General features: G+C 45.5%; 1 protein-coding gene across 2 annotated transcripts; it reads left to right on the top strand.

Annotated features, from left to right (window-relative positions):
* The first annotated feature begins 2,579 nt into the window (after window positions 1-2,579).
* PDIK1L (PDLIM1 interacting kinase 1 like) lies at window positions 2,580-11,128 on the top strand. 2 transcript variants are annotated; one of them, XM_081203490.1, is made up of 3 exons: window positions 2,580-3,414; window positions 7,406-7,707; window positions 9,431-11,128. In XM_081203490.1, exons 1-3 carry the CDS (start codon window positions 3,360-3,362, stop codon window positions 10,169-10,171), a joined length of 1,098 nt encoding a protein of 365 aa, XP_081059616.1. In that variant the 5' UTR covers window positions 2,580-3,359; the 3' UTR covers window positions 10,172-11,128. The 2 variants fall into 2 exon arrangements, with proteins under 2 accessions (XP_081059616.1, XP_081059617.1); XM_081203491.1 differs by lacking the exon at window positions 2,580-3,414 and adding an exon at window positions 4,372-4,554.
* The last annotated feature ends 2,928 nt before the right edge of the window (window positions 11,129-14,056 follow it).

Raw genomic sequence — 14,056 nt, 5'->3', positions numbered from 1 at the left:
TTGAATTGTGGTGCCCAGAACACAGTACTCCAGGTGAGGTCTGACCAGAGCAGAATACAGTGGCACTATTACTTCCCTTGATCTAGATGCTATACTCCTATTGATGAGGCCCAGAATTGCATTGGCTTTTTTAGCTGCCGCGTCACACTGTTGGCTCATGTCAAGTTTGTGGTCAACCAAGACTCCTAGATCCTTTTCACATGTACTGCTCTCAATCCAGGTGTCACCCATCTTGTATTTGTGCCTCTCATTTTTTTTGCCCAAGGTAAGGAAAAACAACAAAGCATTTTATTGTAGGAAATACACATTTGGATAGGAAAGTTTCTGGTTCTAGTTTAGCTTATTAGCCTATAGCAGAACAATGCAATCATGCAGGTTGCTTTGTCCTTTCAGAAGACAGTCCCAGTATGACCTCTCATCTTGAGGTGCAAGAGAAAAGTATGACCATGGCCATTCTAAGAGAACAAGGGAGGTGTTCATGGTGAGTTCTGGAACCACAGAAAAATAGCATTGCCCTATCTGCTCAAACTTCATGCAAGCCCCTCTTCTGCCAGCTGAGTTGCACTCAAACTACCAAACAAACCACAGAATACCATAAGAAATGATGGGATAGATACAGGGTAGAGGCTATCACCTTGTGTACACTGGCTCAAAAATCAGGGTGGGAGTGCACACTGGATGCAAAGTAAATGGGAATGTAGATACCGCCTAAGTCCCACAGTGCTCACACTGGCTTAGACAGTAATCCTATATATGAAGCGGGAAACCATCATCTCTCCAGAAGTCGTTGGACTCCAGTTCCATCACCCCCAACCACTGGCCATGTCAGCTGGGGGTGATGGGAGCTGTAGTCCAACATCTGGAGGGCCACAGGATCCCAACCCATCCCAGATACATTTACTCCCCAGGACTAGGTCCCACTGAATTTAACAGGACATATTTCTAAGCAGACATGCACAGGATTGCCCTGTAAGCATGAAAAGTAACATGAAACTAGCACTGCACAGCACACAGCAAAATGCAGGTGTGTAATTATCTCACATGATCATTTATACATGCAGGATACATGTCGTTTCCAACATGTAAGTGCATATCACGGACAAAAGGTAATAATTAAGCCCCTATATCTAGATGCTGGGATGTTCAAAATGCTTCCCTTGTTTTTATTTTAATAAGCCTTTTAGGCAGAGCTGTATTGTCCCCATAGTATGGATAAAGGGAGCTGAGAAATAGTGCCAAAAATTCATACTTTTTCTGCCTAAGCTTTAATAGAGCAGATTTTTTTTAGATGCATCCATTACATTTATATTCTACCGTAGTTCCCAAGTGGTCCAAGGACCAAGCAGACCTGCTTAGCTATAGGAATGCTGCTGCATCACGTTTTTAGACCAAGGATGGGGATTTTGTGGCACTCATCCCATACTGGAATGTTGGGATGCAAACTCAGCTTGTCTTAAGACTAATGGAGCTTTGCATGGGGAGAAGACAGGCAGAGAAACCTCCATTTCTGACCTAATTTGTGCTGACCTCTCTCCTCTCCCAAAATGCTAGACTGATATTTCTCAGGGTTGTTGCCCTCATTTCTGCAATTCCTCCTTCTCCAGCTCACCTCTGCAGAGGAGACATCTTCCCTTTGCTTCTTTCTCCTGCAGAGATTCAATGAGCAAGCATGACCTCTTTGCATTCCCAACTTAGCTAGAACTAAGAACTTATTGCAATGGCCAGCTGGATGCCTGTGGGAAACCAGCAAGCAGGATTCAAGCCCAAGAGCTCTCCCCCCCCCCCCATGGTCTCCAACAGTTGGTTCTCACAAGCATTACGGCCTGCAACCGTGGAGGCAGAGAATTGCCAGGGCAGCTATAGACTTTGATCACCCTCTCCCCTATGAATTTGTCTCATCCTCTTCTAAAGGTTAGCGGCCATCGCTGCCTCTTGTGGGAGTCAGTTCCATACTTTAACTATGCCCTGCACATAACAGCTTGTATCTGTTCCGAATCTTCTTGCATTCAGCTTCAATAGATGTCCACGGCATTATGAGATAAACTTCTCTCTATCCACTTTCTCCATGACATGCATAATTTTATAAACATCTGACATGTCACCTCTTACTCACCTTTTCTGCAATCTAAATACGCTGCAACCTTTCTTCATTGGGGAGTCACCCTAAGGCAGGCATGTCCAAAGCCTGTTTTGGGGGGCCTAATCTGGCCCGCCGGTCGATTTAATCCGGCCCCTGTGGCAGTATATGTCCCGGGGGTAAAACCTTAAAAGCTCAACAACTTTGGGGTAAAATCCTAAAAAAATCCGGCCCTCTTTGAAAAGGGCCTAAGGCAGGGATCAGCAAACTTTTCCAGCAGGGGGCTGGTCCACTGTCCCTCAGACCTTGGGGGGGGGGGATTATTATTTTTTTAACAAAGAACAAATTCCTGTGTCCCACAAATAACCCAGGGATGCATTTTAAATAAAAGGACACATTCTACTCATGAAAAAACGCGCTGATTCCCAGACCATCTGCGGGCCGGATTTAGAAGGTGATTGGGCCAGATCCGGCCCCCAGGCCTTAGTTTACCTACCCATGGCCTAAGGAATGCCCTTTTCTGAGTGTTTTCCAGCTCTACAAATTCTTTTTAGAGGTGAGGCAACTATAAGTGTACACAGTATTGCAAATGAAGTCGCACCACAGACTTGTATAATAGCATAATGATGTTGGCAGTTTTATTTCCATTTCCTTTCCTAATGATCCTTAGCATGAGATTTGCCTGTTTCACAGCTGCTGCACACTTGATGTTAAGAGTTGTAGAGCTGCTCCAAAGTAGCTCTACAATGGAAATTCAATGGAGGTACTGGTCTGTGCAGATCCTTCTGCAATTGACAGGTGAGCCCTTCTAATCCACAGCAGGTCCTTCTGCAAAGCTGCACTTCATCTTCCCTCTCCCTGAAGCACAGACAACCACCCCCACCCCAGATGCCATATAGATAAAAGTGATTTCATTCTCCCTTAATAGAGAAAAATGGGAAGACGGTGTCCCTTTAAGGGAAGATACCAACAGCCCTCCATTCTCAGGAGGAGAGGGGTGGGAAAGATCTTACCATCAGATTGCAACCTTCATGTGTCTGCAGCAGCCACAGAAGCATGTCCCCATGGCCTGGTGGGGAGAGGGGGGATAACAAAAGGTGTCACTAAGCTTCCTCACGTTGCAAAAGCTATTTATATAAGGACAGCTGACTCTTTCCTCTCTCCTTCCTTTCTTTAAGAAAGGCAGACAAATAAGAGATTCCAATTTTTTTTAAGCAGCAGCAACAACAAAAGAAAACATTGGCTAGCAATCTAATTGAAAGAAGAAAAATAAATATGAGAAATGCACAAAAATCCAGCGGGGAATCCAGCAGCAAGACTTCTGGGTGAAAGCTACGGTAGGTATTTTGCAGGGGCAAGACAGCAAGTAGGAGGCAGCCGGGACCCAAACGGTGACAAGTGGTTTATTGCGCACCATTGCAAATAGGCCTCAGCACCTAATTTGGGAGGTGGGGTGGCGGGAGGAAAGGGTGGCGGTGCGTGCAGATAGGCTCCCCATTTCTGCGCAACCTCTTTCATTCTTCACCAGGCGCCGTGCACTTCTCCGGAATCGCCTGTAGGAGCCGCCTCGAAAGCGGTGCATAATCCGCCGTTCCTTCGCACGCTTTAACGCGGTTTGCGGCGGCTGCGCTCTCGCAAAGGCAAGCGGCTCGCGTCTCCCCGCCGCTTCCCGTCCTCTAGCAGGGAGCTCTCATGCTCCATGCCCGTTCCCACGCCGCGCGCTAAGCAAAGGCTCCCCCGCTTTGCCAAAGGTACAAGGGCTGCCGCGCAAGCCCGTCAGCGCGCTCCTCAAAGCTGCGCATCGCGATCCCGAATATACGAAGCGTGCTAGTCAAAGTCAGGAGCAATCCGCATTAATAATAATCATCATCAGACAGGAGCAGTGAATAGCAGCAGCCGTAATAAAACGTCTCGCAAATAAAGCACGGGAAATAATACAGCATTAAAAAAATAAGCAAAACCCGTAGCAACGAATGCCGCTTGCTTGCAGCAACGTTCCACGCAGTGCATGCAATCTCTCCCTCCCCCCTGAAAAAACACCCCCCAAACTCTCCCTAGCGGACTTTGAGTCATTCTCGCTCCGCGAGCAACCCGAGGTTGCCCAAACTCAGCGCAGGTTGGGTGACAGGAGCTCGAAGCACCGGCTCTGCGGCTTCAGCAGCCAATGAGAAGCAGCGCGCGCGCGCGCTCTCTCCGCGTTGCGAAGGGAAAGCAGGCGGACCGCCCCCTTTCTCCGTTTTCAGCAGCCAATCAAAAGAGGGGGCGGTGAGTTTGGTGTCGGCCTGGCTTGTCTGTCTGGTTGTGCGCGCGCGCAAGCGTTCTGTCCTTGGCGCGAGTGCGCGCCTGCGCGCGCTGGCCCAGAAGGGGGTGTGTCGGCGAACCCGGGAGAAGCGAAGGCGGCGGCGGCGGCGGCAGGAGGGGGGGAAGGGAGCCTGATAATGGCGGCCAGGAGAAGAGAACGCCGCGGCGCCTCTGAGGTAAATGTTTGACACATTCGGGCCTCGGCGCCGAGTCCTGGCACGGGAGCAGCGCCCGGAGCTCCGAGGACGCTCCGTGACAGGCCCTAGAGGCCGAGCCAGGAACGCCGGGCGTCCCAGGGGCCTGGGCCCGAGGAAGCCCCGAGCTAGCGTCCCGGGCCTTGGGCGCTCGGAGCAGGCAGCTCGACGCCCGGCAGGCTTCGTAGCTCCCTTCACACGCCTTCTTGTTGTCCTGGGAAGGCGGTCGTGGAAAATTGCGGAAGTGTTTGCGTGTCCGGAGCGCCGGTTCAAACGTTACGTGACGAATACCCGGGTTGGCTTTCCAGGGGCTGGGCGGGGAGGGAGCCCGAAACAAGCTGTCCTAGCCTGGCCTTCTGTCGCTTTAAGGGAGGTGGGGTATCAGCAGGTGAGCTTTTTTTTTTAATGATACGGAAGTAAACACGGCCACCTGCTCAGTGCTGCAGGTCTAGCGGCAGTGGCATCGCTGGTTGACTACCGGCTGTCAGCTCCGTAGGTATGTCACCAACTTTTTTGCATGCGGCGGAGGGCGGGCTGCTTTTGTCTCCTAATCAGCTGCTGCTTTTGCGGCTATTGCCAGGTGATAATTCTGCTGGAAAGCTTTGCCTGCTGGTTTCTCTGGAGCAAGCGGCTGTTAAAGACGCAGGAGGAGGCCAGGCCGGGTGCTGTCATTCTTTCCTTCCTTCTAGGCTTTCCTCCAGGTGATTTTATATATATAGGGGCACCCATCCGCTCCCAAAGCAGTCTTCATTTTCTTCTCATTATGCCTGTGTGAAGAATGTGTTTTGCAAACAAGTATTTTGTGCCATTTACAGGTTGGCTGAAAACACTGACATGGCAAACGAGGCTGCAGCTATATGGGTTGGATCCAGACTTTGTCTTCCGTAGTGTAGGTTTATGGGGGCTTGAATTAGTCGTGGATCTAGCCCTGTGCACACTAACCTGTTGAATAGAATCAGACTGCTGCAGGTGAGCTGCAGTGTCATCTCTGTATACAGTATCTTCCAACTTCTGCAAGAGAAATCTGGGTGCCTGTATCTTTTAATGGTTATGCAGGGATGGTGTAAGCTGGCCTTCCCAATCTGATGCTTCAGACATCCAACTCCCCGTCAGCCCCAGCAGCCATGGCTAGTAGTCAAAAGGGATGATGGGATCTGTAGTACAAAATATCTGGAGGACACCAGGCTGCGAAAGAGTGATGTAAGATATACTGCTTGCAGTTCTCCTTCTGCATAACTAATCAAAGGGATGGAACCGCGACCTCGTTCTGCTGAATTATTTCACTGGTTAAAACAGGGATATGCTCAATTTAGATTATATGGAAGAGCTGCCTTTCAGTGAATGGTAAAATTATGCTGCTTTTCACAGTGATTTGTTAGAGATTCATGAAAGGATTTTGGAAAATCCTTACCATGGGTGTATTCCTTTTCATAACATGTAGGAAACATGTAATCTTTAAAACTCGGAATTTGGTACTGGAGTCTCCAGAAGCTGCTAAAGTATTTATTCCTGACAAAGGAAGCTGATATTTTTACCAGCTAAATAGGCATACTTGGAGAAAGCATACACATTAGATACACAGCAATGTCTAGTATACATAAACAAAGCGACCCTTGGGGAATGGAGATAGGGAGAAGTCTAGCTGATAGGGAGCTAAGAGAGTTAGAGCAAAACCAAATTGGTATGTGTAGTTCAATGGACCCAGAATTCTGTGCTTTGTAGCAGGGGTTAGGAGCCTCTGGCCTACAGGCCATCTGTGGCTTTCCAGGGAGTCCAGTTTGCCCCATGAGGCCATTTCCCCCAAACCACACTCACTTTTCAATCAGCTGACATCACTGGGTGACGTAGGCAAGGGGTCAAGGTTCAGTCCTCAGTCTTGCTGAACACGATCCCCGCAGGGAACGTGCTGAGGAAGCAGATCCCTGCAGAGAACAGTATTGAACTCTCTGCTATCAGCTATCAGTTCAGTCCTTCAGGGTGCTGCTTTAACATATTCCCTGCAGAGAACATGCTGGTGAAACAGAACCACCTCCCCTGCCCCATGGGTCAACTTTGACAGGTGGGCAGGAGTACCCACCTTCTAGGCACCTGACGGTTGTCATGATGTCATCATTGCAGATGATTGACAAGTGAGTGGCCCCTCCCACCTGTCAAAGTTTGCCTCCACAGTTGGAGGAGATAAAGATTTGGCCCACTGGGGCAAAGTGTTTCCTACTCTTGTTTTATAGGTTTCCAAGGATTGTACCTGCCACATGCTTTTGACAGCTGTTTCTCCTACTGTATAAACTAAAATGCCCCTTCCCAAAGATCATACCCCTGGATGGGCAGGGTACAAATAATAAATTATTATTATTAATATTATTATTATTACTCTTGTCCAAACCATGGCATCATAGAAAATATTTGGTATGTGTCCCATGCTATGTGGGAGTTCTGTCTTTGGTTTAATATCTGTTTTGTAGTTTTTTGTATATTTATATGTTCATCTTCAATATTGAAATGTTTTGTTTCTGAAGAGCAGCTGCCAGTCTGTAGTTAAGATAACAAAAGATTGGTGCAAAGTCCTGTCCCATCTTAAATACTAACAGATGTTTAGAAGTGGGGTGGGTTATATAGATATTCCTAAGAAAAATATGTGTGGTCTGAAATTACTACATCAACAAATAGATACAGCCACCACACAGTAGCACAGAAATGAACTGAGAAGTGAGGTCCACAGTTGGGGTAGAGTGTATATTTATAGCACTGGGATGGCAGTGATGGGGCATAATCAGTGGTAGGACATCTATCAGCCAGAAATTTCTTAGTTGTGCTTGGCTTTTTGTTCTTATAGATACCTTGACCTTGAAGATGGTGAGTAGCCAGCCAAAGTACGATCTAATACGGGAGGTTGGTCGTGGCAGCTATGGTGTGGTGTATGAAGCAGTAGTGAGGAAAACCTCTGCACGTGTTGCGGTGAAAAAGATTCGGTGCCATGCTCCAGAGAATGTAGAGCTTGCCCTGCGTGAATTCTGGGCACTTAGCAGCATCAAGAGCCAACACCCAAATGTTATTCACTTGGAGGAATGCGTTTTGCAAAAAGATGGCATGGTGCAGAAGATGTCCCACGGCTCCAGCTCTTCGCTTTACTTACAGGTAAATGAAGTTGCAAGTAGTGGAAGAAACACAGTGGGTTAGAAGTAAAGGGAGGCAGAAAGGACAACAAAGACACAGATGCCAGAACTGTGCATACTACAGTGTTCTTTAGAATAGTGTTTGCTTTTCTGTTTTTACTACAGTTAGAAACTGAAGCAGAAACTTAGGGAAAGCACACAAAACTGTTGTACGCAAGGCTGTCATTGAATTTCACTCATCGCGGTGCCCCGTTGCACCAGAAGCGGTTTAGGAAAGCTGTCTGCGGACAAACGCTGGCTCCCTTGGCCTGAAGTGAGATGACCTCTGCACCCCATAGTCTAGTTTGACTGGACTTAACCGTCCCGGGATCCTTTACCTGCATGAGATTGTAAATACAACTGATTTTTCTAAACTTTGGCTGTACTTGAAAGAGGAATGAGATGTAGGAAACTGCTGTCCTGCTGTCCAAAAGTAATAGGTCTCCCAACAGTTGTAAATGACAGCCATGCCAACACAACATTGAATAACATTATTTTTGCATGGCAGGAATGTTAGTGGTATTATACCAATAAGTACTGTTGGGATCATCCTGGGAAAAGAAGCATTAATAACCCTTTTAATAATTTTGTATCTGCTTCACAAAGTCATCACTGTATTAGGCAATGTTATGATCAAATCATCTCTAATGAAATACATTTTTCCATGCCTTGAATGCATATTGCATTATTTCCAAAGGGTTGTGTTGTCTAACAGCACTATAACAACAAAATTAAAAATAAAAAGCCAGTCAAAGAATAAATTAATCATCTTTTTAAAGTCTTTCTATAGGCTAAATCATTGTTCTAATGTTAATTCTTATTAGCTTCTTTCCACTTGATATTCTAAAGAAGGAAAAACAGTCTTTTTTAAAGGATAGCAGAACGAGCTTTGTGTCAAGCAGATTGTGAAAACAGCTGCTCAGCAATCTGCATTTCATGCAGTAAAATAAGCAGTAAAAAAATAACTTTGAGAACAAAAGCAAAGGCCTCTAATTTTTTTGTAGTTGTGCATTTTTATTGTTCTGTTAGGTTGGTCTGATGGCATTCATTCATGCAGATGGAGGGGAAAGTGTGTATCGGTGTCCCACTAGATACATATTCCATTAATCCAGAGTCAGTAATGCTCATAATAGTACTCATAATGGAATACTGTAGCTTCATTCACACAGTACACTAAACCATATCAAAGGAAACTTAACTGTGGTTTGTTGTCATGTTTGTTGGTTCACACTATTGCTTTAATCAGCCAGCAAGCCAGAAATGGAAACCATCCTTTGAAGTGGGTTTACAAGCCATAGTTCCAGCTGAGACTAGAGGTCCCCTGCGCTGTAGAGTCCCCTGCGCTGTAGAAAGGAATGCTGAGCAGATAGAAAATAAAAGCAGACAAGCAGCTCCAAACCATGATATGTCTGCATGTTTGGAAGTTCAAACCACGAGTTTGTACTATGGTTTAGAATTAAGTCTGTCCTTCCATGGAAAATGTTGGTTGAATGGGTGAGATGATTCCTATGCATATATGGTGGCATCAGATGTCTTTTGAAAATACTGTTTAAAGAAGAAAGTTGGGAAGAAGGATGAGCACAAAAGGGGTATTTATAATACATGCATTAAAAGATAATGGGTTTCTAGCATTCCTTTTCATCAGCTGCTTTCTTAACTTGACTCCTACTTGCTGAACAGATTCCTTAAATGTTTTCTTATTACAGCTTGTAGAGACCTCCTTGAAAGGTGAAATTGCCTTTGATCCCAGAAGCGCCTACTACCTTTGGTTTGTGATGGATTTCTGTGATGGAGGTGATATGAATGAATATCTCCTGTCTCGAAAGCCTAGTCGTAAGACCAATACTAGCTTTATGCTTCAGCTCAGCAGTGCCCTGGCTTTTCTGCACAAAAACCAGATCATCCACCGTGACCTCAAGCCTGACAACATCTTGATCTCTCAATCCAGGGTGGATGCTAGTGACTTGGAGCCCACTTTGAAAGTAGCTGATTTTGGACTGAGTAAGGTTTGTTCAGCTTCAGGACAGAACCCTGAAGAGCCAGTGAACGTGAATAAATGTTTTCTTTCTACAGCTTGTGGCACAGACTTCTACATGGCTCCTGAAGTTTGGGAAGGTCACTATACTGCCAAAGCAGACATCTTTGCATTAGGGATTATAATCTGGGCGATGTTGGAAAGGATCACTTTCATCGACACAGAGACCAAGAAAGAACTGTTGGGGAGTTATGTGAAACAAGGAACTGCAATTGTACCTGTTGGAGAGGCATTGTTGGAAAATCCAAAAATGGAGCTACTCATTCCTGTTAAGAAAAAGACAATGAATGCTCGTATGAAGCAGCTGATTAAGGAAATGCTTGCTGCTAATCCACAGGATCGCCCAGATGCTTTTGAGTTGGAACTCCGGTTAGTTAAAATTGCTTTTAAAGACAGCAATTGGGACACGTGACCTCCGTAGTGCTTTGAACTCTTGTCAGGATTGTGTCTGTAACAATAGGGCAGTCCTCTGTGGAAGCAAAAAACAGACTTAACCCAAAATTTAAGGTGTCAGGGTTCAATATTCCCCCCCCCCATTGCATTTCTCTTGATTTTTGTAAACAAAGCTCAAGGTGGCTGTTCTTGTTTCAGAACCATATGTGTATATTTCCAAGCTGCAGCTGTAATGCTATCCACATGGCCAGGAAACTTGACATTTTAGGAGGTGATTGCTTTCTAGGAATATTTCAAACATTCCAGTTTCATACTGCAGAATTTGGAATGCCCATTGAAGAGAAGGTTTGCATGCTGGTAATGCAAATTATTCAACTTTGTAGAGTAAGCATGTATATATTTATGTCTGTATGAGTGACTTGACTTCCCCATCTTTCGAAAATGTCCCCATTATTTATATTGTCTCATATTGAATTGGGTGACTATAGATCATCCGTAAATTCCACATCATAAATATTCTCCACTTTTTTTTAAAGAAAAAAAAGTTGATGGCACAAAATATGATAAAACAAATATGATGCAAAGGGAACCTCTGGTTCTAGCACTAAGCTACTGTTGGGCAAATCTCTTAGTTTGGAAGGCTGCAATAGGAGTCTGATGCAACTTCTTAGTTCATTGAGCATTCAGGTTCATATTTTTTTTAAGGTAAAGGAAGTCTTGTGCTAAATCTCTCTCTAGCTCCTCCCCCCATCCTTTGCATTTGACATCCAGCGTTACCTTTAATGCATTGTGTCCCTTTTTATCAATTTTTTATTTTATTTTATTTTTTACAAATGTAGATCATGGGGAACAGAAAAACCTCCCAAATTCTGCTGAAAACTTTGCAAATGAGAAAAAGGTTCCCATATTTTGTTTCCGCCCTGGCTTTTAGAGGCCAGTCATGCTAGCTACTCCCTCCCTTCTTAGCAGAGGTTCTTTTGGCTAATCTAAACCCTTCCTCCATCACCTTGGTGCTTCCTCACTACTGTCTCTGTGTGCACCACATTACATCTGAAGCCTTTACTCTGCAAGAAAGCCCTTCCCTTTCTTGACTGCTACTCTGAAGTTTTCAGCAACCTTGATTCTCCCCCTGTGGTTTTTGGGTATGCAGGCTACTCTGCCCATGGCTCTCCACGCGCGGGGTAAACAAAAGTTCCACGTTATGTTGTTTTGCATTAATATACAGGACTTGATAGCAGACAGGAATAAATACCTTGATTTCATGAGTAAATAGAACTTCCACAGGGAAAACTGGCATAGTGTGTGTATTGATTTCATTGGGGAAAATAACTGTATTGTCTCAATTGAAATAGTCTTGATGCCATCAGCTGCAACCTGGAAACTGGAGTGTGAATTGACCTTTCCCCCCCCTCATGAAAGGCACTGGAGCAGATTATATCTTGCCTAAAATAACTGAGGAAATGTCATTCCAATGATCTTGGATTTCACAGAGACAAACTTCAGGAGAATATCAACTTGTATCACTTGACATATATCCGTCTGCCCAGCTTTCAGTGTGATGCTATAGTATATTTTGTCAACTGAGGATCCTGTCGATGTCTGTTCTTTGAATGCAAAGGTAATACACAAGCCAGATTTCTTCTCTGCAGTTACAATGTAAATGTTCAGAGGCGGAAAAAAACTCTTTAAAGCACCACCTGTGCCTTTAGAGACAAGATTATATTGCAGGTAGGAAGGCACTCCTGCAATTTTATCCATCAACAAATTTCCTTTAAAAATGTGTCAAACAAAAAGAGCACGACTTGCAGGAGTTTGGCAGTCTTTTCTTTGAGGACTGGAAAAGCAGGAACTCTCAGTCATGTACGTCCTAACTAGTCTGATTACTGTGTACAATTTCTTGGCACTTGCAAATCGTCAGCAAATCCAGATTCTGGATACATTATTGCATGTGCTTCATAGACACAGTGCAGTATCTAGTAATAGAGCAAGTTATATTTATCGTACAGTAAAACTGTTAATGCCCAAATGCACTGCTACTTCTTAAGAGTTGGGGAGGCCTCACCAGGTCACCTCCTTTCATGGTGCTTAGCCCCTTGGCATTGAATGCTAACTTGATTGTTCATTAATTATCCACTGAAAAATTGTCCCTGAGATCTGTGTGTGTGATTTTTGTTGTTGTTGCTTCTGTTTGCTTTGGGTTCTTGTAAAATCTCCAAAATCAAAACTATTGTAGCAGCTACAAAACAATTCACCAGCGTAACAAAGAAGTTGAGATACTCATCAGCACTTCAGAAAGAAAGCAAACTTTCAAAGCTTTTCCTTAAAAATTGTAAACTCTATTTTGTGAAAAAATTATTAAAAAAGGGTGGAAGGAGAAATGATTGTGTAATTTATTGAGTTCGTGACTTTAAAAAGAAATAAAGTCTGAATTGAAAGAAATTGTGTTTGATATGCTTCTTTTGTGCTAAATACAAATTTATTTCCATGAACTATCCCGCTTTCTCGTGACACAAAATTAGCATTGGGACCAACACATGGTGGCCTTGGGGTGTGATAGTGGTGGCTTTGTTATGTAGCAAAGGTGGGAGAACCTCAGGCCCAGGGGCCAAGGCACTCCTCCTTGGGGTTTTTTATTGGTTCTGCTTCATACCCTGAGGGTTTTTGTCTGTCTGGAATGTGTCTTTGAACTCTGATAATGCCTCTTGTTTGTCTAGGCAGAGGATAGATAAGAGTGTGTGAATGTGGTAGAAACTAGCCCATGGGACAAAGATAAACTTTCCACCCGTTTTTTTCTGCCTGTTTTTGCATCTGGCCCCTCCCACTGTTGGCATGCGATTCCCCACCCCCAGATGGTTGCCTGGAATCCGGAAAATAGTTCCTAACCCCTGAAATGTTCAGTTTCTTGTATGTAGAGTACAGGGAGCTCCGTTTGAGCAAACCCTGTTGTGTACTAGTATTACTATTTCTAGAGGCAGCTTGACAGAGGCAAGGTGAGAGCTGTTCCAAGTGGCTGGTTTGGGGTACCAATAAGGGCAGCAGAGTAGGGGAAACAGATCTGCCCCATGAGATGTACCGTATTTTTCGCCCCATAAGACGCACTTTTTCCCCTCCCAAAATGAAGGGGAAATCAGGGTGCGTCTTATGGGGCGAATGCCTGCAAGCCTCGCGCGCCCGGCAGGAGGTCCCACCGGGTGCGCGAGGCTTGGGGCGGCAGCGGACTGCTTGCGCGCACCTAGAAGCTTGGGGCGCGCTGAGCTCAGCACGCCCCAAGCTTCTAGGTGCGCGCAAGCAGTCCGCTAGCCCTGGGAGAGCCCCGCGGCTCTCCCAAGGCTAGCGGACTGCTTGCTGGCACGCAGAAGCTTGGGGCGCGCTGAGCTCAGCACGCCCCAAGCTCCTGGTGTAGCGCAGCGATCCGCTAGCCCTGGGAGAGTCCCACGGCTCTCCCAGGGCTAGCGGACTGCTTGCCGGCACGCAGAAGCTTGGGGCGCGCTGAGCTCAGCACGCCCCAAGCTCCTGGTGTAGCGCAGCGCACCTGGGAGGGAAATAACATTTTTTTCCTTTATTTCCCCCCCAAAAATCTAGGTGCGTCTTATGGGCCGGTGCGTCTTATGGGGCGAAAAATACGGTAACCCACCTGCAACTTCTGCACATGCTTCACTGAAATCTCCATGTGGAAACATTGTTATTGATAGGGAACACTGATGAGCCACCCTATAAATACTTGTTCTTCAGGTAATGCTATCCCTGTTCAAGCACCAACAAGTATGTTACTTAATATACATTGTTTGTTCTGGTTGCCCAATCAGGTTTAGCCAGAGAAATGCAGCCTTTGCGGATAAGAGCTTTGCAGTGCTCCTTAAGCTTTGACATGGAGTGTCTCTTATTGGTGTCCAAGAAATGACCT

This window comes from Podarcis bocagei (assembly GCF_964188305.1).
Source record: "Podarcis bocagei genome assembly, chromosome: 7".
Taxonomy (NCBI): Eukaryota; Metazoa; Chordata; class Lepidosauria; order Squamata; family Lacertidae; genus Podarcis; species Podarcis bocagei.
The sequence above is the reverse complement of the archived record's forward strand: the minus strand, read 5'-3'. Positions and strand labels throughout refer to the sequence as shown.